This window comes from Geotrypetes seraphini, chromosome 6 (genome assembly GCF_902459505.1).
Source record: "Geotrypetes seraphini chromosome 6, aGeoSer1.1, whole genome shotgun sequence".
Lineage (NCBI taxonomy): Eukaryota > Metazoa > Chordata > Amphibia > Gymnophiona > Dermophiidae > Geotrypetes > Geotrypetes seraphini.
In genome coordinates, this window is record NC_047089.1 from 77,211,622 (window position 1) to 77,235,901 (window position 24,280).

General features: G+C 44.1%; 1 protein-coding gene across 2 annotated transcripts in view; it reads left to right on the forward strand.

The window, feature by feature from the left end:
- The window catches only part of TDRD3 (tudor domain containing 3), a 308,084-nt gene that overhangs the window by 174,699 nt on the left and 109,105 nt on the right, over positions 1–24,280 (forward strand). For both annotated transcript variants that reach the window (XM_033948249.1, XM_033948250.1), the window contains exons 8-10: positions 4,265–4,402; positions 10,493–10,649; positions 21,431–21,556. In XM_033948249.1, the coding sequence (XP_033804140.1) occupies positions 4,265–4,402; positions 10,493–10,649; positions 21,431–21,556 (421 nt within the window). The remainder of the gene's footprint in view (positions 1–4,264; positions 4,403–10,492; positions 10,650–21,430; positions 21,557–24,280) is intronic.

Genomic DNA, 24,280 nt, shown 5'->3' on the forward strand with positions numbered 1-24,280 from the left:
TTGTACCAAGGCTTTTTTTTTTTTTTTTTTTGAAGAGGAGGAAGGTGTAGTGTGAGCCTGAATAGGTGCCAATGAATCTATCATTTGTTGTGTCTTGGAGCAGTGTTCTTCAACCGCCGGTCCGCGGACTGGTGCCGGTCCACAGAAAATTCCTGCCGTTCCACGCAGGGCCGGCGAGATCGGATTGGGGCCATCAGCGTCTGGACTGCAACGGCGATGGGCGGCATCACCCCCCCCCCAACAACGCAATTCAAGATCAGCAACGGCCCTCCCCTGGCACTCAAGATCGGCAACGGGCCTCCCCCCCTCCTGCGACAGCACTCAAGTTCGGCAACGGGCCTTCCCCGGGCATCAACAGCACTTCAGATCGGCAACGTGGTGCTCAGCCCAAAGTTTCCCCTCTGACACAGCTTCCTGTTTCTACCCAGGCAGTTCAAGTCAGAGGGAAGCTTTGGACTGAGCACCGCTTTGCCGATCTGAAATGCTGTTGATGCCCGGGGAAGAGGATCTTGAGTGCCGGGGGGGGGAGCGTTTCCGATCTTGAGTGTCATCATGGGGGGCGTTGCCAATCTTGTTGCCAAAATCGGAAAGAAAAGTGAGAGGAAGGGAGAGAGATGGGCCTGTGGTGGATGGAGAAATTGAGAGAAGGGGCAGATGATGGAAGTGGGGGGAAAGAGAGAGAAGGGGCAGATGATGAAAGTGGCGAGAAGGGGGAGAGGGAAGATGATGGAAGTGGAGAGAAGGGGCAAATGATGATAGTGGGGAGAAGAGGGCAGATGATGGAAGTGGGGAGAAGGGGGAGAGAGAAGATGGCAGATGATGGAAGTGGGGAGAAGAGGAGAGAGAAGAGGGCAGATGAGGGAAGTGGGGAGAAGGGGCAGATGATGGAAGTGGGAAGTAAGGGGAGAGAGAAGAGGGCAGATGATGGAAATGGGGAGAAGGGGAGATGATGGAAGTGGGGGAAGGGGGAGAGAGAAGCGGGCAGATGAGGGAAGTTGGGAGAAGGGAGAGCAAATGCTGAATGAAAGTGGAGAAAGAGAACACATACTGGATGGAAGGAGGGATAAAGTAAAAGAACATGCTGGATGGGGGAAGAAGATAGAGTTACTGAGATAGTGGAGGGGTAAAGGAAAGGGGTGGCATGCTGTGGGTAGACACAGTGAAAAGAGGGAAACTGAGGATTCATAGTAAGAAAGAATTTAATTTAGACGGAGGCAGAAAATAAAGAAGGAAGACCAGAGAAGAAAAGGGAAGAGAGAGAGATGCCAGAGAACGGGGAAGGAGACAGAGGTATCAGATCTGAGCAGAGGAAATGAGAAGAGAGAGATGCTAAAAACCACAGGGGGGAGGGAAAGAGAGATGAAAGGAGAAAGATGCCAGCCCATGAGGGAACAGAGGGAAGATGATGGATGCCAGACCAAAGGGGGGTCTAGAGGAGAGATGGCAGGGGACAGTTCCTGGAAGGGGCAGACAGTGGATGGAATGGACAGATGCTGGATTGAAGAAACAGGGCAGACACTGGAAGGAAAAGAGTGAAAAGAAGATGAAAGCAGAAACCAGAGACAACAAAAGGTAGAAAAAGATCATTTTATTTCTATTTTGTCATTAGAATATATCAGATTTGAAATATATATCCTGCTAGAGACATAACTGGGGACTGCAAAACCCAGGCAGTGCTTTTTTAGCTTTCAGCTGGCTTAGGGCTCTCTCTGACCAGAGGGCACTCCCCTAACACTATTCCTGTCATGTGTGACTTCAGTATACTGTTAGCATGATATTTCTGTGTAGCATTCTGTAATAATTTGGCTTGTTCAATTTTTTTGATAATAGAGGAGATATATGTGAAGGGGAGGGGAGACAGGGGTTTTGTTGGTCCTTGGTCTGTATATTTGTATTTATAAAATGACAATTGTACAGAATATTGTTTCTTTTTATACTTTAATAAAATATGTTTAACATAAAATCATAATAGGCTTGTGCAGATGGGATCAGATGGTTTGCGGGGACTGAGCTCGTGGAGACTCGGTGGAAATGGTTTTTTTAAATTTCAGTCTTAATAGTTTGCCGGTCCACAAAATAATTATTTTATTTCTGCCGGTCCATGGATGTAAAAAGGTTGAAGAACACTGTCTTGGAGGACCAGGTTTTGGATTGTTCTTCTAGAGAAAGATTGCTTAGCTTCACACTAGTTGGTGCCAGTTTTTATTGGATGTTTGACTTCTATCTATGTACATTGGTACCTTGGTTTGCGAACATGATTCGTTCCAGAAGCATGCTCGGAATCCAAAGTACTCGTATATCAAAGCGAGTGGAAACTAGGATGATTCATTCTAACACTTGTCCTTCTTTTCCCCTCCCTTCTCCAACCCAACATATGTACTCCCCTCTCTTTCCATCCCCACAGACTATCTTTCCCTTTTCTCGTCCTCCCACAGTTAACAGTCCCCACTTTCAAATCAAGGCCTGCTCCTCCATACAGGCTCAGCCCCCAGCCTCTCCGAGAGTGTTACAATGCCAGCATCACCTCATGGTACCCGTTATTGCTCCAGGCTCCAGTCCCACTTCATGGATCCATCCGATTTCCCGCTACTGCTCTCAGCCCCGTTCTGCTCTGATCACCTTTCACTGGGCGTTGGCAGCTCTGCACAGGATGATCACGGACCCATCTGGTTCCGGTTTCCTGCTACCGCTTTCGCCAATCTCTCCCCTCATGGCCCCGTTCTGCTCTGATCACCTTTCATCAGGTGTTGTCAGCTCCGCACAGGACGAGAGGCGATAGTAGCAGGGCGTCAGGGTGGAAAGAAAGCGAGGCGGGATGGCGGAGGACATGACTGAAGAAGGTGGGGAACAGGGTAAAGAAAGTGAGGCTGGATGCTGGGGCTCTTGTTCCAGAGCCTGAACGCAGCATTCCCTTGGCAAAGCTCCACCCCCTTTTGCTTCCACTTCCTACATAAGCTTCTCCCTGCCTCTACAAAGTAGCCGAGATGCCTTTTCTGCCCGCCCTCAACCAATCAGGGCTAGAGGTCGGACCTTTGCACAACTCTCCCCACCCAGGTACATCCAGGCAGTGGTGGTGCAAGCGTGGGTTGGTGCATGTTGTTTGCCGGTTGGAGGTAAGGTGGGGGGAGATGCGCTCGTTGATCAAGTCAACGCTCGTTTTGTGAGTTAAAGTTTGCTTGAGTGTTTTGCTCGTCTTGCAAAACACTTGCAAACCATGTTACTCGCAAACCGAAGTTTGACTGTACTTGTTTTCTGTATAACCTGAATTTTGTGGATCTGTTGCACATTTGTTTTCCTGGGATTATAATTGTAGGGTAATTGATGAATACTCTAAAATTTCAATGTCTTTCAATACCCAGAGTTCTTTGCTTCATTGCATTTATTTGTATAGAACATTGTTCTGGAAGTTTATAGGTTTAATGTTGAGTATTGCATTCAATTCTGGTTGCCCTATCTCAAGAAAGATATAGCAGAACGATTCAAAGAAGAGTAACCAAGGTGATAAAGGGGATAGAACTCCTCTCATCACCCGAGGGGAGATATGATTGAAGTCTACAAAATCCTGAATGGTATAGAACAGGTTCAAGTGGATTGACTTTTTACTCCATCAAAAATTACAAAGACTAGGGGACACTCAATGAAGTTACAGTGAGATACTTTTTAAACCAATAGGAGGAAATATTTTTCACTCAGACAATAGTTAAGCTCTGGAATGCATTGCCAGAGGATATGGTAAGAGCAGTTAATGTAGCTGGTTTTAAAAATGGTTAAGAAAAGTTCCTGGAGGTAAAGAACATCAGTGCCATGAAATGTTGCTACTATTTGGGTTTTTGCCAGATACTTGTTACCTGGATTGACCATCGTGAAGATGATATACTGGGGTAGATGGACCATTGGTTTGACCCAGTAAAGTTATTCTTATGTTCTTATATGCTATGTTTGCTCATATAATTTTTTATTATTTTTATGATTTGTTCTAGAATAACCTGTAAACATGAATTTTATACATTTGTTTTACTGCTTAATCTGTAGTTTGAACATAGTGCAACATTAATGATTAGATGCTGGTTTATTTACATTTATTTACCATCTTACAGTCAAGTGCTCAAGGCAGGGTAAACCGTACATAAATAACCAATAAAACAATTGTTTTTACATGCAGCATCTGCAGATTTATTACATCTTGCCTTCAGTATTTTGATAGAAAGTAGTCTGGTATTTATGAAATGGTTGTAAAATGATGGTATTTTAACTTTGTTTATAGACTAAGACATTTGGAGGTGGTGGTAATGCTGGAAGCAATCTAAATACAAGCGCTGGGGGAAATCGGAGCAGAGAAGTGTTCCAAAAAGAGAAGATAACCAAACTTGAAGGGAAATCAGAAGGGGTATATCGTGAACTGGTAAGGTTTTGCAGCTGAAGAGAGCTATAAATAGCCTCAGCTCAACTTGCATATCTGTTGATCTGAGCAGTATATTTCCTAGTTAGAGATTAAAATTGGTGAAAAGTCCTGAGTAGATATGTGAAGACTAATGGCACTACAATCTCTATAATAAAACCCTAAGCCGCGCATGCACACTTCCACTTGCATGTTCCGTATGTCTGTGGCCTGAAGAAGTGCGCATGTACGACTACAACTGCCCCACACTCGCGGCCCTATGGGGCAGTGGCAGCAACTGAGTGGTGGAGAGCAGCCCCGCTCCTCCCGTTGACCCTCCACAAACCTCCCGGCTCCAGCGGCATAGGCAGCACTATAAACGCGTTGCTTCGCGCCCTTCTACTGCCGATTTCCTCTGCCGCGTCTCTGATGACATCATCGGAGACAGACGCGGGAGAGGAAATTGGCAGTAGAAGGCCGCGAAGCAGCGTGTTTAAAGTGCTGCCTACGCGGCTAGAGCCCGGAGGTTTGTCGGCGGTGGGAGGGTCAGGAGCAGGCCAGATCAGCAGAACAACGGCAGTAAAAGAAGGGGGAGGGGCCGAACGGAGCAGGCCAGATTGCGGTAAGAGAAGGGAAAGGGGGGTGGGGGAAAATACTGCTACTGCTATACAGGGACTTGGAGGGGAAGGGAAATACCACTACTGCTTCTGCACAGGAAAGGGGGGGGGATAGGAGGGAAATGCTGTTGCTGCATAGGGAACTGGGATGGAAATGCTGCTGCACAGGGAAATGGGGAAAAATGACACAGACAGTGGGAGGGAGGGAGACAGAAAGAAAGAAAGACACGGGCAGGGAGAGGGACAGAAAGACAGACAGAGAAAGGGAGCAAGGGAGAGAGAGAGAGTCAGCGGGAGGGAGACAGACATATATTCTAGCACCCGTTAATGTAACGGGCTTAATGACTAGATAATAAAACCCTAAGCGGCGCATGTGCACTCCTACCTGCGTGTTCCAGAAGGAGTCCGTGGCCAGAAGGAGTGCGTATGCGCCTACAACTGCCCCACACTCGCGAAGGGAGAAAATACAGAAACAAAGAAAGACTGACAGACAGCCAGGGAGAGAGACAGTAAGACAGGGGGCCAGAGAAGAGACAGAGACACAGAGGGGGACAGAGAAAGAAAGAAAGGGGGGCAGGGAGAGAGATACAAAACATAAAGTAAGAAAGAAAGAAACGCCTCAGCGACCCATTGTGTTAAAAGTCTACACATCTATTCTAGCACCTGTTAATGTAACGGGCTTAAATACTAGTCCCTGTATAAGCTAATTTTCAAGAACAGAAGGAAACAGGATAGATTAAAACCTTCCATAATACCTCACAAAATATGAGGTGGATTCATTAAAGCATTTCACAGAACACAAAGGTGGTCTTTTACAATGCTGCATACTCTATTTGTGTGTTCGAGAATGACATGGGTGTGAAGTTTGCCCCGTCCCCATGTCTCCAAGTTTGCCCTCTGTCTCCACCCCCTGTAGGCTCCATTCCCATGAGCTCTGTCCCCATTCCCGTAGCTCTGTCTTCATTTGCACAAGCCTCAAACACTTATGATTTTATATTTAAATATTTTTATTAAAGTATAAAAATAGATCATATTCTGTACAGCTGTTTATAAATCACAAATGGAGCCTTCATTTCAATCTTGTTTTGGTTCAATCTTCCCAAAGATTCAGTTGCCTATGTTTTTACATCATCTGGGAAGGTAGTCGGATTTTCTTTCAGACATGGGTGTAGAAGAGAACCTTATCTGTATAGTGAATGAACAGGCAAATAAGTGTCTATTAAATGTTGGAAATGTTCCTTGATGCCAGCAAAGATGGATGAATCTGTTGCAGTAGCAATAAGATGCCTGAGTAGCTGGGCACATGGTGGAAGGACATTACTGATGGTAAGGAGTCTGATCAGCAGACAAGACTTTTGTTGCCATATCAGAGGTAGACAAGACACAAATGATGTCATTTAACAGTAGTTCATTTAAATCCAAAAACAACTTCTGCAGTTTTTTTAAATCATTGAATTCAGTTGCCATTTGTCTAAGATGTGTTGAGACTAGTATTAATATGTAAAATCAAGTTTTTAGAGAATGACACAAGGACAAAGTCTCTGTCTTCACGGGCTCTGTCCCCATCCCTGCCTCATCCCCGTGGGCTCTGTCCCTGTCCTGCCCCACAATTAACTGCGGGTACCTCTCCCCCGTGTTATTCTCTATCCTGCATGGCCAAAAGTAATTATGACTCTTATCAGCCTAGTTTGAATCAGGTTCTGATGCATACATTTTGGAATTACATTTACTCTGATAATAGTCAATTTTGACTTGGTTTGAATCTGCTTAGTTCTCAAAAATTTTAGTTTGCTTCATGTTTATGCTAATTTAAAAAAAATCCAAATATTTAAAGTATTCAAAGATAATATAATTCTACAAATAGCATGTGAAATGTGTCAAACTGATCAAATTTGCATTAATATATTTCTTAGTGGATACACTAATGACTCAGATTATAACTCTGAGGACTCTCTTAGAGATCAGACTCCACAGGTACTCTTGAGGTTAATTCTCTCCCACCCACCCAAGGTGGAGCTTTTTAGGCTCATAAGCCAACCAGGAACAGGGCATCGCTTTGGTAGAATTTTTCTGCTCTGTCTTTTTTCTTCCAGGTGTAAGTATTTCTGCAACCACAGTACGGCTGAGAAACATTGTGTCACCAAAGCTGCTGCTCAGGTTACAGATTCTGTCTCTGCAAACAAAAAATGTTATCCAGGCAGAGGGAGTGATTCCATATGCCAGCTGTCTTCAGCTTGAATCCCTCATGAAGGAAGTAAAGGAACTGAGAGAAGAGGTGACAAGACTGAGAAGCATCTGTGAGAATGAGAGGTACATCAAAGAAATGGTTCATGAGGCATCAAAGATTTCCAGCAGTGGAGAAGAAGAGGCTGTGTTGAGGGAAGACATCTGGACTCAGATTAGAGAACCCTGCAAGATTGGTACTTTGATTCCACCCGCCCTTGAACTGAAGAACTGATATGCTGCCCTGGAAGTGGAGGAGATAAGAGCATCCCAGGGAGAGGAAGGGCCAAAGCTTGAAATCCCCCAAATTGCTGGATCCATGACTACTAGGAGGCGTAAAGTAGTGGTGGTGCGATTCCCTGCTGTGGGGTACAGAAGCATCCATCTGCATATCAGACACGAAGTCCCAGAAGGTATGCTGTCTGCCTGGTGCCAAAATCCAAGATGTTGCGGAAAGATTGCCAAGACTCATCAAGCCTGATGACTATTATCCAATGCTGCTCATCCTTGTTGGCACTAATGATACTGCCAGGTACCCCTGCAAACATATCAAAAGTGACTTTGTGGCTTTGGGAGAGAAGGTGATGCAGTCAGGTGCGCAGGTGGTATTCTGGTCCATCTTCTCTGTCGAGGTGTCGAGGGTAAGGACCAGGTCAGAGAAAAACACATCCTGGAGATGAATGCGTGGCTTTGTGGATGATGACATTGAGAGAGTTTTGACTTCAGGACCATGGGATGATTTTCCAAGGGCTGCTGAGCAGGGATGGTATATATCTATCAAAGAAGGGAAGAAGTGTCTTCAGCACAGGCTGGCTTAATTACTGAAGAGGGCTTTGAACTAGAAGTGATGTGGTAGTATTATCAAAACCCCCAGGTGAGTATAAACCCTCAGGTAAGTAAATCACTGAATACCTCTTCATGGATGGGAAAAGGAAACAATGTCTGGAAAGCAGTATATATTAATGTTCGAAGTATGGGAAACAAGATTCGGGATCTAGAATCTGTGACGGAAGACAATATAATAAAGCTGTGATGGAAGTTGGATATAATGGTGATCACGGAGACGTGGTTCATGTGGAACAATGACTGGGATGTAGTTATACACTTCTCCCTCGTTATTCGCGGGGGATACAGGCAGAGCTGGACCGTGAATGGCGAAAAACCGCGATTATCCGGCTCTGACCCACCCCCACCTCCCTGCCGCCTTCCCGGCCTTACCTGGTGGTCTAGAGGGCTTTCGGGGCAGGAGCGATCTCGAGACTACGACGGGAACTCCCTACAGCCATTTCCTCATGGCGATTTGCACGAGGCAGGAGCGTAGGAAGATTGCTCCTGCCCCGAAAGCCCGGGTAAGGCCACCAGGTAAGGCCGGGAAGGCGGCAGGGAGGTAAAAAATATAGGTTTTTTATTTTCCCCCTCCCCAGAAAAAAATTGTGATTATGTGAAATTGCGAGTGCAGAAACCGCGAATGGGGAGGGGGAAGTGTACCAGGTTATAATCTGTTCAGGAAAGACAGGGTAGGAAGAAAAGGAGGGGGAGTAGCATAATATATTAAAGATCATATTAAAGCTACACAATTGCAGGATCTGCAGGGCAAGGAAGAGTCAGTGTGGATCAATTTGGAAAGAGGGAATGGTAAATATATTTACATTGGTGTGATATACAGACCTCCTTCACAGACGGAAGAAGTGGACAGAGATTTAATAGTAGACATTCAGAATATATCTAAAAAAGGGGAAGTTTTACTAAAAGGTGATTTTAACATACCGGATGTTGATTGGGGTATCCCTATTGCGGGTCTTCTAGAAGTAGGGAGATCCTAGATTCTCTACAAGGAGAACTGTTCCAGTAGTTGGTAATAAGGTCATAGTGGACTTAGTGCCTACAAACAGGGAAAGTTTCTGATGTTACAGTGAGTGATCATCTGGCATCCAGCGATTACTGCATGGTTCGCTTTAATATTGAGATGGGTACAGATAGGGCTCATTCACTAGTAAAGGTTCTAGACTTTAAAAAAAAAAAACTTTGTTCGGATGGGGAATTACGTCAAGGAATTGTCTGGATGGGAACATCTGGAAGGAATAGAAATGCAGTGGGCAAAACTGAAAGGAATTATTGTAAGGGCGACAGGAACGCTATTGTGCTTGTCCTTGGAAAAAACATAAACTTCTTCACCTGAAGTAGGTGTTTTATGTGAACATGTCCTTTCACCGCTGCTAGTTTTCTAATAGGGATGAGCAGGAAATTACACTCATGAGTTGTGGTGAGAGGCTTAAGATTCATCAGATGGTGTCACTCTCATGGGTGGCCGAGTTTCTTGTTCTCCACAGAGAACACTTGAAATATAAGTAAGTACCTTGATTTTCTCCTTTTACTTCCAACTAAGTGCTGAAATTCTGGAGTCATGTGACTGCATCAGAGATTGCTACCTGGCAGTACAGCTCCCACTCCCGATTCGCAGTTTCCCCACTCGCGAATTTGGTTATTCATGATTTTTTTGCTCCTTGTTTTTTTAAATGCAGAAACGCTGCCCCGGACATCCCCAGAACTTACCTGGTGGTCTAGCAGTGATGCGAGGCAGGAGAAATCTTCTGCATTCCTCGACTACAACGGGAACTCACGGCAGCCATTTTGATGATGGCTCTGCACGGGGCAGGAGCGTAGGAAGATCGCTCCTGCCCCACGTCACCGCTAGACTACCAGGTAAAGTCGCTGATGCAGGCGGGAGGCGGGGGTGAATCAGAAACAGCCCAAAAAATTATTAGCAATTTTCCCTATTCACGGGCCGGCTCTGCCCCTAGCCCCTGCGAATATTGAGGGTCAACTGTACTTTGCTCTCACAAACAGCATAACTGCACAAGTCCAGGCAGATCGCCATCTGGAAGGCCCTTGGTTAGATTCCAGTATTAGGTTTTCTAGCTCGAGCAGGGGATTGCTGCAGGGGAGGGAGGGAGTAGGGAGTTATGGTTATTGTTAAGGATGACAACTGGTGGCTGGTTTTAATTGTAGGGATTGAGTTGCATGCTTTGCATATCATTATAGTTACCTCCTTTGAGATGTTTTCAGTTTTTGATCCCAACCAGTTTATGTATTATTGAGTCAGTGTCCTGTATTGAATAAGAGAATTTGAGTTTAGTTCAAGAATAATTTTTCCAAATGATTCATCCCTGATGGCAGTTAATTATTAATGTTCATTTTTGAAAAGTTGCATTTTATAGACTCTTACAACTACAGTGTTACTTGTGGTTACAGCTGGATGTGTATTATATTACAGGTTGATGAAAAGGCTTTGAAACACATAATCGAAATGGGTTTCACTAAAGATGCAGCAAGGCAGGCGCTCATGGATTATGGCAACAACTTAGAATCTGCACTAAATTTTCTCCTTACTGGCAATAAACAAAAACCTTTGCAGGGTCCACTTCCAAGAGGTAAAAATTATGCATTTATGGACTAGTTTCATTAAAAACAAATTACATGTGCTTTACAGGATTTTGACTATGTTGTAGTCAACACTGAAAATGAAGCAGTACAGAAATGAGTGTTTATACTTTTTCATAATTATAAACAATCAATTTTTATGCTTTGATTGCTAAGTTGATAGTCTTTTCAAATACTTTTCAGCCAGATGTAAGTTTATATTACTGTTTGTTGAAGTAATTCAAGAGCTATTACATAATTAGGATAATGAGCTAGTTAGTATAAGCTACTTAGATTTTGTAATATGATAGTTTATTTAATGTATTCTTGTTTGATATTTTAATTCAAATATTTATTTAAAACATTTTTAGTCCACCTTTATCCAAGGTGGCTGACAGTATTACATACATATTTCAGGACTTGCACAACATAAATATCCCCTAAATCAGCAAAAATCATATTATACCATCTCAACCTATAAATTACACGTAGTTTGCTTTGATGCAACTATTTATGTATATGGGGAAGATGTAATTTATTGCAAAGAGAGTTGTAGGATTCACAAGGATGTAGTATTTTTCTTATAAAATTATGTATATATTTTAATTTTATGTTTTTGTAATTTGTTTTGACGTATTTGATTGTAAAAGGCAGAATATAATTTTTTTTAAATACTCCTTGCCTTTACAAGTACAGTGGTGCCTCACACAACGAACTTAATTCGTTCCAGGAGCAAGTTTGTTATGCGAAAAGTTCGTTATGTGAAACGCGTTTTCCCATAACAATACATGTTAAAAAAAATAATTCATTCTGTAGCATAAAATATGCTAAGGTGACATAAAAAAAGATAAATTTTTGGTTACTATTTTTATTTAGATACATCTAAAAACATAATTGTTTTTTAAAACAACACACATTTTTTAAATTTAAAGACAGACTAAGTAGAGTCTAATTTTACAGTGAGAGAGGGCAGAGTCTCAGCGGCAAAAACTGGGACTTAACTGTTCATTTTTTTTTTTTTTCTACCGTGTTTCCCCGATGATAAGGCAGGGCCATCAAATAAGACAGCCCCCCCTTTTTAGAAAAAAATGTAAAATAAGGCACCCCCCCCCGCAAATAAGCCACCCACCGATACCTGCGCTTACCCGAATCGGGTGGTACGGTGGGTGACTCCGTGTGGTCCCTGGCACCCCCGACACGATTGGGGCAAGAGGGAGCTCAAGCCCTCTTGCCCCCCCGACTCCCCGACACGATCGGGGCAAGAGGGAGCTCAAGCCCTCTTGCCCCCCCGACTCCCCGACACGATCGGGGCAAAAGGGAGCTCAAGCCCTCTTGCCCCCCCGACTCCCCGACACGATCGGGGCAAAAGGGAGCCCAAGCCCTCTTGCCCCGCCGATTCCCCAACTCCCCGACAATATCGGGCCAGGAGGGAGCCCAAGTCCTCCTGGCCACGGCGACCCCCTAACCCCACCCTGCACTACATTACGGGCAGGAGGGATCCCAGGCCCTCCTGCCCTCGACGCAAAACCCCCCTCCCCCCAACGACCGCCCCCCCCAAGAACCTCCGACCGCCCCCCCAGCCGACCCGCGACCCCCCTGGCCGACCCCCACGACACCCCCAACCCCCTTCCCCGTACCTTTCTGTAGTTGGCCGGACAGACGGGAGCCAAACCCGCCTGTCCGGCAGGCAGCCAACGACGGAATGAGGCCGGATTGGCCCATCCGTCCCAAAGCTCCGCCTACTGGTGGGGCCTAAGGCGCCTGGGCCAATCAGAATAGGCCCGGGAGCCTTAGGTCCCTCCTGGGGGCAGGGCCTGAAGCACATGGGCCCAACCCGACCATGTGCCTCAGGCCCTGCCCCCAGGAGGGACCTAAGGCTCCCGGGCCTATTCTGATTGGCCCAGGCGCCTTAGGCCCCACCAGTAGGCGGAGCTTTGGGACGGATGGGCCAATCCGGCCTCATTCCGTCGTTGGCTGCCTGCCGGACAGGCGGGTTTGGCTCCCGTCTGTCCGGCCAACAACAGAAAGGTACGGGGAAGGGGGTTGGGGGTGTCGTGGGGGGCGGCCAGGGGGGTCGCAGGTCGGCTGGGGGGGCGGTCGGAGGTTCTTGGGGGGGGGGCGGTCGTTGGGGGGAGGGGGGGGTTTGCGTCGAGGGCAGGAGGGCCTGGGATCCCTCCTGCCCGTAATGTAGTGCAGGGTGGGGTTAGGGGGTCGCCGTGGCCAGGAGGACTTGGGCTCCCTCCTGGCCCGATATTGTCGGGGAGTTGGGGAATCGGCGGGGCAAGAGGGCTTGGGCTCCTTTTTGCCCCGATCGTGTCGGGGAGTCGGGGGGGCAAGAGGGAGCCAGGCGGAGAGAGGGCAGTTAAGCGCAGTGCCTGCGCGGAAGGATGCAGCTCGGGCGACTTCGTTGTGTGAAACGAAGTTCGTTGTAGGGAGCAAGACATAAAGTTCGTTGTGCGCAGCGTTCGCTGTGCGAGGCGTTCGTTATGCGAGGCACCACTGTAATCATATTAGATTAACATATAGCAGGAAATGTTTTTCAGTTGCCACTACATCATACCTGAGTACACTTTGAATGAAAATGGTAAGGGGGTGAAAGACAGAAGCACCCAAGAAATGTTTTAGAATATCTGTGTGATGATAATGCCATATTTTGGATGGTCAGTGGCAGAGTTGATACTGTGTCTGGTGATCTTGAAATTTGGATGTTGGTTACTTTATGCATGACTTTCTTGAACTGAAACAATATTGATCTTTTATGTAAAGGAATTGTGAATGCAAGTCAGACTTTGCAAACTCCATATCTAATTGGTATATTTACAAAGACTTCCTACTGCTTTTTGGCTGGTGTTACACCCTTTAAAAGGGTATCCATGTCATCCTATTTGTTGTTTGTCTATGTTCTTGTCTTGTTTGTTTAGATTGTAAGCTCATTTGAGCAGGGACTGTCTTTTTCATGACTCTGTATAACACTGTTACGTTTGATAGCACTATAGAAATAATTAGTAGTAGTAGAAGTAGTAGTAAAAGGGGCCTATTTCAGTAAGACAATGATGCATGTTTGTAATAAAAAGGGTTTGTTGATTTCAAAAAGGGCAAGTTGATGGTTAGTTAGGTGCTGAGCTAGTTTATTAGGTGGGTGCACTCAGACACTATTCTCATCTACTCAAAAAATTGATGTTAAAATCTTGGTTGGATTTTTGTAATTCACAGGCAGTCTAAAGTAAGATTGTGGCCGCCTAAACCAAAATCAATTTTAGTACCACTACATGAAGAATACAGTTACTTATGATTACGGCTACAAGACTTCTGGATTTACCCAGATATGTCCTCTTTATAGAGGATGTGTCTGGACGGCTTTTCAAAACTCAGCACTTTGTCTGGGTTTTGAAAAGCTTTCAGCTGGGATCGGCGTTGAGAGGGCATCTGCGCATGCATGCATGTGACATTATCACATCACACCTGCGCATGCACAGATGGCCCCCCGACGCCGCTCTGAACAAGTGAACAGGTTGAGGGGGCGGGACTGGGGCAGACTGGGCAGGACTGGGGACGTGGCCATGGGTCTGGATTTTACTTCCGTAAAATCTGGTAACCCTACTTATGATGGCTCCAGTAACTTAAAGATTTGACCTTCAGCACATGATAGTGACAGTTTTATTGGCTTTCTTGACTTTTTTAGCCGCACAAAGTTGCAGCAATGCTTTTTTCCAACAACTGTTTCTTTTAAGCTATTGCTTTTAAAGATTTATTTTTGTGTCTATTCTGACTGGATATCAAATATGATTTATATTTTTTGTTGTTAAAATCAAATTATTTTTCTCCATTAGGATTATTCTCAGAGGGCAAGCAGGATAACAGTTCTTAAGCTTAGGAATTGTCATTGGTGGCAGCCTAGGATATAGTGTTTTCTTTGAAGCTTTTGTAATGTTTGAACATGTGTACAGTATGTTACTTTTAACACTGTTATGTATAAACACCCCCCCCCCCCCCCAGTTATTTTCATGTATAGTACCAACCAATGCATTTTATGTGTTTCAGTTATATTTTTGCTTCAGGTTTGTCAGATTTGGCTCTCACTTTTACTTAATTCTCTTTTTTGTCTCTAGTTAGATGTTGTGGCACTTTATATCTTTTGTATACTATGGTGTCTTGAGCACCTCTGCTTGAAATAATGTTGGTTGGGATCTTTTGTGTTCAAAATTGAGGCATTTGATTGTGTCTCTTCTATTTTTAGCAGTACTGTATTTTTCACTCTATAAGATGCACCTGACCATAAGACACACCCACCTGTAGAGGAGGAAAAACCAAGAAAAAAAAAGTTCAGAACCAAATGTTGTGCCCTGTATCCTGTCCCCCCTCTGGTGGTTTAGTGATAGGCCAGGACAGGGTACAGGGCATGTCTAATAGTAGGCATGTGTAGTGGCTGCCAGCCAACCCCAAGCCAGCCAGCCAGCCCCAAGGCAAAGGCAGCCCTCCCCCCCTCCCCGGTACCTTTTTTTCCCATCCCGGCAGTTCAGCATGCTTTCCACGCTCCTGCCTCAGTTCCCCTGCTCTCTTCCGGCAGCGGTGCATGAGGTGCTGCACTCTGAATGGCTGCCTGTCAGTTCTCGTCCACTGCTCAAATAGGAGGCAATTTTATAGCCAGGAGCAGTCCTTCAGGGAATGCAATGTCCTCTCATACAGAGGATGTGTCTCCAGGGGCTTCTGCATACAGATATTTCAAACAATGGTTATCATATTTATTTACAATTTGCTCAGCAGTTGGCATGGATAATTTACAATCTTTAAAATCAGCCTGCTCTGTATTTAAAGAAACCTGGTCTATTGTGACCTGTATTGCAGTCTCACTGTCAGGATGCTCTGTCTTCCCTTTATGATGATATCTTTTAAAGATACCTTGCCCTGAATCATGCTCTTTTGAGTGACTGTCGGCCTTCTCCCAGTTTCTAGTTTAAAGCTACTGTATCTCCTTTTTAAATGTTGATGCCAGCAGCCTGGTTCCACCCTGGTTAAGGTGGAGCCCATCTTTGTGGAATAGGCTCCCCCTTCCTTAGTATGTCACTCAGTTCCTAAGAAACCTAAAACCATCCTCCCTGCACCATCACCTCATCCACACATTAATACTCAAGAGCTCTGGTTGTCTCTTGGGTCCTGCATGTGGCACAGGGAGCACTTCTGAAAATGCTACCCTGGAGGTTCTGGATTTTAACTTCCTACCTAAGAGCCTAAATTTGGCTTCCAGAACCTCCCTACCACATTTCCCTGTGTCATTGGTACCCACATGTACCAAGACAATCAGGTTCCTCCCAAACACTGTCTAAAATCTTATCTAGGTGGCATGTAAGGTCCACCACCTTCACACCAGGCAGGCAAGTGATAAAGCACGTCTCACATCCACCAGCTACCCAACTATCTACATGCCTAATGATCGAATCTCCCACTATAACTGCTGTCCTAAACCTTCCCTCTTGGGCAGAAGCCCCTGGAGACACATGCTTTGTGTGAGAGGACATTGCGTCCCTTGAAGGACTGCTCCTGGGTACAGAATTGCCGCCTATTTGAGCAGTGGATGCTCAAAACCCAGTGGTCTCAAGCCATTGATATGCTATCCCAATGGCCTCAAGTGGCTTCATCAATTCCTTCAGTGGTGGCTATCACCAACAAATGTTTCCAGAGGCTTTCTCTTCCATATTCCACTACATCAAAATATATTGACAACGGTTGCTTCTATGCTTGGTTGGGAAACCCACCTCAACAGCCTTTATACTCAAGACATCTGGAATCCTGAAGATAAATCTCTCCATATCAATCTCTTTGAGCTTTGAACGATCTGCAATGCTCTGTGCACGTTCCAAGATCACCGCCTCAATCAAGTAGTTCTCATTTAAACCAGCAACCAGGTAGCCATGTACTACGTGAACAAACAAGGAGGCACAGGGTCTTGCTCACTTTGCCAAGAAGTGATCAGAATTTGGTCTTGGGTGATTCCTCGCAACATATTTCTGAAAGTGGTTTATTTAGCAGGAAAACAAAATGTTTTAGCTGACAAGTTGAGCAGACTCCTATAACTTCACGAGTGGTCACTTTGCTCAACTATTTTACATCAGATATTCAAGGATTGGGGGACTCTGGAAGTAGATCTTTGCTTCCTCCCACAATCACAAACTTCTAGCTTTCTGAACCAGAATCTACACTCCCAATCGCCTGGAGTCCAATGTCTTCCTTCTGGACTGGAGAGACAAATTTCTATATGGGTACTCTCCAATACCTTTAATCGGGAAGACTATTCAAACTTTGTCAAGAACAGCGTTACAAAAGGGATATTTTAAGAAATTTCAGGATGTGTGGAAACCATTAACAAAATATTGTCAGGATTAAGTAAAATTATTTCCCTTATGTTTATCAGTTTATGAGGTAGGGAGGGGGGTATTTTATTATTACATATATTATTCAATAATGGAGTATATGGTTGGGAAGGATGGGAGAGGGATAGGGATAAGAATCTATGTAATATACCAATGATTGTGTATAAGTGATGTATTTATTGTTACTGTGTATGAAAATATTAACACTTATTGTAATTTATGAAAATGAATAAAGAATTATATATAAAAAAAAAAGAACAAGCAACCATGATTCTCACAGCATCCCGGTGGCCACGTCAACCATGGTTTCCTCTTCTACTACAATTCTTTCCAACACTGCTGACATAGAACGAGGACTCTCTTCTTCATCCCAATCTATGTTCATTGATTTTCACAGCGTGGTATCTTTCTCTCAACAACTAGATACTTTACCATTTTCTGCACCAGTATCAACCATCATTTAAGCTTTTAGAAAACCTTCCACACAAGGCTTATTGCTTTAAGCGGACTTACTTCACAGTCTAGTGTAATCTCAACTCATTGGATCCACTAACTTGTCCTCTTCCATTGGTTCTGGACTACCTCCTACACCTCTTTAACTCTGGTCTCAAAACTATTTCAGTAAGAATTCAACTCAGTGCTTTTGCAATTTTAAATACATTTCTGGATAAAAAGCCATTATCCATACATCCTCTAGTTTCCAGTTTCATGAAGGGTCTTTTTCATGCCAAATCAGCAATCAAACCTCTTCCAATTGCTTGGGAATTTAATGTTATACTGTCCATTTGAACCACTTTCAACTTTTTTCTCTCAAGCTTTTAACTTGGAAAATAGTCTCTCTAATCTGTATCATGTCTGCATACTGAGACAGTGAACGTCAGATCCACCTTATATAACATTTTACCACAGTACGGTGGTTCTTTGCCCTCATCCCAAGATTATCCCAAAGGTCATTTCTGATTTCATCTGAACCAGTCTATAGCTCTTCCTGTCGTCTTTCCAAGACCACAGTCTCACCCTGGTGAGGCTTTACTTCACACATTGGGCTTTAAACATGCTCTTGCTTATTAGTTGGATCAGACCAAGCCTCACAGAACTTCCACTTGGCTGTTCTTGTCATTCGATCCAAACAGACTTGGAGCTCCTGACACTAAGAGAACCATCTCGACAAGTTTATCTGACTGTATCTCCTTTTGCTATGCTCGGACTGGGATGCCATTGGAGGACTGTGTCCACTGCACATAAAGTAAGAGCAAAGCAATTTTAGTAGCCCATAAGAACATAAGCAGTGCCTCCGCTGGGTCAGACCATAGGTCCATCCTGCCCGGCAGTCCGCTCCTGCGGCGGCACAAACAGGTCACGACCTGTCTGAATCACCAGAAGGGGCTCCCTTGCCACCTTGGTTTCTCATTGAAGTCCTATCTTCCCATCGTAGTCCTAACCCTCCGGTCTTGCACATGCACGACCTGTTGGGTTTCTATACTTATTACCTGGTTAGCTTTCTATACTTGTGTTACATCCCAGCTCCTCCCTCAGTATCCCACGATCCCTTTATCCCTCAGGAATCCGTCCAATCCCTGTTTGAATCCCTGTACCGTACTCTGCCTGATCACTTCCTCCGGTAGCGCATTCCAAGTGTCCACGACCCTTTGGGTGAAAAAAAACTTCCTTGCATTTGTTTTGAACCTATCTCCCTTCAGTTTCTCCGAATGCCCCCTCGTACTTGTTGTCCCCTTCAGTCTGAAGAATCTGTCCCTATCCACCCTCTCTATGCCCCTCATGATCTTGAAGGTCTCTATCATATCTCCCCTGAGCCTCCTTTTTTCCAGAGAGAAGAGCCCCAGCCTATCCAACCTCTCGGCGTATGGGCAGTGTTCCAGCCCTTTTACCAGTTTCATTGCTCTCCTTTGAACTCTCTCAAGTACCGCCATGTCCTTCTTGAGGTGTGGCGACCAATACTGAACGCAGTATTCCAGATGTGGACGCACCATCGCTCGATACAATGGCATGATGACTTCCCGCGTCCTGGTTGTTATGCCCCTCTTTATGATGCCCAGCATCCTGTTGGCTTTTTTCGAGGCTGCTGCGCACTGTGCAGATGGCTTCAGTGATGCATCCACCAGCACACCCAAGTCTCTCTCAAGTCTGCTGTCTCCCAACAATGCCCCCCCAATTTGTAGTTGAACAACGGGTTCTTTTTCCCTATATGCATGACATTGCATTTTTCTACGTTAAAGCGCATTTGCCATTTGTTTGCCCAGTCTTCCAGCTTGTCCAGGTCCCTTTGCAGGTCCTCACACTCCTCCCTGGACCTAACTCTACCGCACAGTTTGGTACCGTCTGCAAATTTTATAACCTCGCACTTTGCCTCCTTTTCCAGGTCATTGATAAATATGTTGAAGAGTAACGGCCCCAGCACCGATCCCTGTGGCACACTGCTCGTGACTCCCCGCCAGTCAGAATATTGGCCCTTCACTCCGACTCTCTGCAGTCTACCCGACAACCAGTGCTTGATCCATCTGTGCACATCCCCTCCCACCCCGTGGTTCCACAGCTTCCTAAGCAGCCTTTCATGTGGCACCTTGTCGAAAGCCTTTTGAAAATCAAGGTAAATGATGTCTATGGGTTCCCCATTGTCCACCCGACTGCTTATTCCCCCATCTATGTTCCATTCCCAATGAGGACATCTGTAAAGCAGTCACACATTCACATCTCACTATTGTTTGAAGAATCATTCCAGAAGGGATAGTCGGTTCTGCCAAGTAGTTCTAAAGCATTTATTCTCCATTATTTTTTGAGCACTGACTCCCAGTGTGTCAGCAGGTTGAACAGTTTGTCCTCTAAGTTCTCTTTGGGGAATAGAACCCAACTCCATTATACTTAGGACCTATTTTTATTGCCTTCCATTTAAATAAAAATATATGATTGCCTTTTGGAGACATGCATACCTGCATATAACGAACATGGCTGTGACATTCTTACCCAACATCCCTAGGAATTTATTCTTTACCTTAAGCCTTCCATGACTGGTGAATAGAATAAAGGGTGCCATTCACAATGATAATGATATAGGATAACAGGCACTGTTCTGTCCCGTCCCATTACATGGGGAAGCTTGATATATCTGTGTGTAAATGCATATATGTTTGTGTATTTATTGAACTGTGGACCAGGTCCCTGCTTTTCTACAGTCGTCTGTGATTAGCCTTTTAAACACCTTTGTTCTGCTCAGTGCATTTTTACCTTTGTTGTTGCTACCACCTGCCTATGGGCATGCTGGGAGGAACTAAATTCCCCCCACCAATTGCTCTCGAGTAAAATTGAGATAGATAGTAGCTTTGCTAGGTCATAGATTCAGCATGTAGAGAGCTTGAATTCTCCATGTTTGAGGCTTGGTTTTTTTCTCAGGATAATAATAATAATAACTTTATTCTTATATCCCGCCTGTAATCTTGCGACTTTTAGGCGGTTTACAATAAACTAAACTGTAAATACAATCAAGAGAAGTTTTACATACAGCGAATTAGAGAATATAGCGGTTTACAATAAAGAAACTGTAAATACAATCAAGAGAAGTTTTTCATACAGCGAATTAGAGAGTATAGCGGTTTACAATAAAGAAACTGTAAATACAATCAAGAGAAGTTTTACATACAGCGAATTAGAGAGTATAGCGGTTTACAATAAAGAAACTGTAAATACAATCAAGAGAAGTTTTTCATACAGCGAATCCATAGTGATTTTTTTCTCCTGTAGTAGTTGCTGCTGCAATTTATGTTAGTGCTGTGTTTCAGTATTCAGATTGCCAGTTACTGACAGTTCCTCTTCTCTGGGAGAGGGGCTAATCAAAGACACAGACTTACTCTGTATGTATGGAATCCCTAATCTGGCTCAACACAACTGTAAGTGATTGAGTTGTTTTATCTCATCATCAATTGTATTTAATGTTTAAGAATTGGATTAAGCACTGGCATCTCTTCTTGTTAATAGCAGCCCTAGGTTTATTCTCTGAATAAACTCGGTACATAACACCGAGTTGGTCAGATGAGGCACAGTTTATGTTGTATGATGGCATACAGACTGTTGTCCTTAAAATTCATCTATAACAGATAAGTATATTTTATATATCATTATATAGAAGATAAATTTATTTCACATGTCATAGTTCTCAGAGCCATTTCTCCCTTTTGGTCTGCTCGTTTTCCTCCCATTCTTCTCATTTTCTAACTGACAAAATCTAACACCCTAACCTGAAAGGTCAGTTACATATGGATAATTTAGCCTGGCAAATAAAAGCTTCAAAGAAGATCTAGATTTGTCACATTTATTTACTTTTTAAGGAAATCAAGTATTTCAGTTCTGTGGAATATGCATATAGTTGAAATACCATTTGGAACTGAATAATTTCTGTTTGGCTTTGACAGGGAAAGGAAGAGGCCGAGGCAGACTAAGAATTGAAGATGAAGATGAACTAGCAAATGCCAGGCCCTCTGCTCCTAGCACATTGTTTGACTTCTTAGAATCCAAGATGAGCACTTTTTCAGTAGAAGGTATATTATGCCTATCAAAATCACTGCTATTTGTATTATATAATATATCTGCTTTGTTAAATTTGCAATGAGTAGTAATGTAATGGTATCATTTTATTAAAGAGACTAGTGTTTAAGCCCATTACATTAACGGGTGCTAGAATATATGCCTGTCTGTCTTTCTTTATTTATGTCTCTCTCCCTGCTCCTGTCTCTTTCTTCCTTTCTTTCTGTCTCTCTCCCTCCTGCTATTTTTCTCTCTCTCTCCCTGGCACCCTTTGTCTGTCTGTCTGTCTCTCTGGTCCCCTGTCTATCTTTATTTCTGTCTGTCTCTCTCCCTGGCCTCCTTTGTCTGTCTGTATTTCTTTCTGTCTCTCCTCCCCCCCTCCCCCCACTTTCCTTTGCAGAAGCAGCAGCGGTATTTCCCTTCCCCTCCAGGTCCCTGTGAAGTAGTAGCAGCATTTTTCCCCCCACTCCCTTCTCCCCCCCCCACTTTCCTTTGCAGAAGTAGCAGCGGTATTTCCCTTCCCCTCCAGGTCCCTGTGAAGTAGTAGCAGCATTTTCCCCCCCACTCCCTTCTCCCCCCCCCCCACTTTCCTTTGCAGAAGCAACAGCGGTATTTCCCTTCCCCTACAGGTCCCTGTGAAGCAATTCCCTTCTCTTACCGTGAGCTGTCCTGCTCTGTTTGGCCCCTCCCCCTTCCCTTCCCGCGGGCTGGCCTGCGGCCTAAGGTTTTTGTTTCAAGTTTTAAAAGTTCCGGCGGCGGCTCCTCTCAAGCTGCTGATCTTCCTGTAAAGAGCAGCCTGCGATGGTGCCAGCTTTAGCGAACCTCGCAGGCTGATCTCCAGCCTCGGTAGCATGTTCCTTCTGACGCACGGGATCGCGTCAGAGGGAACATGCTACCGAGTTGGAGAGCGGCCTGCGAAGTTCGCTAAAGCCGGCTACCATCGCAGGCTGCTCTTTACAGGAGGATCAGCAGCAGCGGCGAGTGAGGGCCGAGGTGTGTTCCCTGCCGAGGACGCGGGCAGGGAGAGATCTTGCCTGGCTTCCAGGGTGAGTGAGAGCGGGAGGAGGGGAGTGACCAGAATGTTTCCTGCCGCTGGGTTGGCTGCCATGGATCACACACCACAGCAGCAATAGGGTTTTATTATATAGGATATGCTACTGAGTCATTGCTGATAAATTGCTTGTAACTCTGTGACCTAAGCTTATAGGCAGCAGACTTTTTGTAAACTGTTATGGTTTAAAGAGATCCTATCTTTTAAAATTAATGAGGTGACAGAGATTATTAGATGTCTCCTAATACTATTGAAGATCTTCAATAAAAAATGGAACCCACTTTATTCTATGCAACTCAATGTATTCTTTTCCAAATTAAAATAAATAAAATTAAGGGCTCCTTTTACAAAGGTGTGCTAAGGCCTTAATGCATGCAATAGCGTGCGTTAAATTCTCAAGCGCGCTAGCCACTACCGCCTCCTTTTCAGGAGGCGGTAGATTTTCGGCTACCGTGCGCTAAAAACCCTAACGCACCTTCATAAAAAGAGCCCTAACTTTGGTCTTAGTTTTGAAATAGTGAGCTGCATAAAAGACTTAACATCTAATCATAGCTGGAGGAATACAGTTGGAGAACAAACTTATTGGCAAACCATCCAACCAATTACATAATTCAAAATGCATGCAAATGTACCCTCAATCATGATTGCTATTAAAAGTTAATAAAAAGATATGGAATAAAAAAGAGAGTCCTCAAGAAGTTTGGGGAGATATTAGCCACATGAGCAAACTTCTTCAACAATCTCCATCAACTTTCATAGGACTCTCAAAAAACAAAACAAAACTCAACGCTCTATTTAAATCAATGTGCACGGCTACTATCAACATTCATTCCACAGTGCAAAACAAATGCTGAAAAAATGCATTCCACATATCTGGTATGGTAAATCCTATTCAATCTGCTTAATTTATTTTCAGCAATAGTAGTCACTGAAAGAAAACCTCAGCATACAACCAACAGGGTGTTTTGCAGGTTGCTGCACCATGCACTGTCCTGCAGCCCACACCCTTCCAAGATGATACAAGCATACTGTAAACATCATTCTTTAAAGTGTTCATCAAGTACCATTTCCATCTCCCTTGTGCTGTTAAACCAAACAAAAAATGCTTACCACTCTATTTTGGCGTTCAAACCAGTCTGCTCTATCATTTTGAAAATACAAATTCAATTCTGTTCCCTTTTCAAAAATTGTCTCTTCAAGTTACCTCGATGATCCAACAACTGAATCTGGTCTATGATGACATATCACAGTTCCTTCAACTTGTCTTTTAGAAATGCAGTGTGAGACCAAAGTTGCTGCTATCTTCTTTTTTTTTGTTTGTTTGTTAAAATGATTTTTGTTCCACCAATCTCACACATAAGGATCTGAAGGTCTGTCCCACAAATAATAGCTTACAAGGGCAAACAATCACACCCTCATAGATTGGCATGTCATTTATTGTTTCAAATAGCAATATTTTCCAGATTGCGAATCTGAAAACGTATCCATTTTAGACATGATTGAACACATGGTGCATTGACCATGCATATGATGTTCTCTACTAACAGCAGATTTTGGAAGGTGAATCTGATATCTGTATATCAATGTGGTCCAGACTGTCACCTAAATTTCTGTTATGCATAAAAAAGAAAATTTGTATTGGTAAAACATGAATGAGACTAGAGTTTAATTAAATGAGGTCAAATAG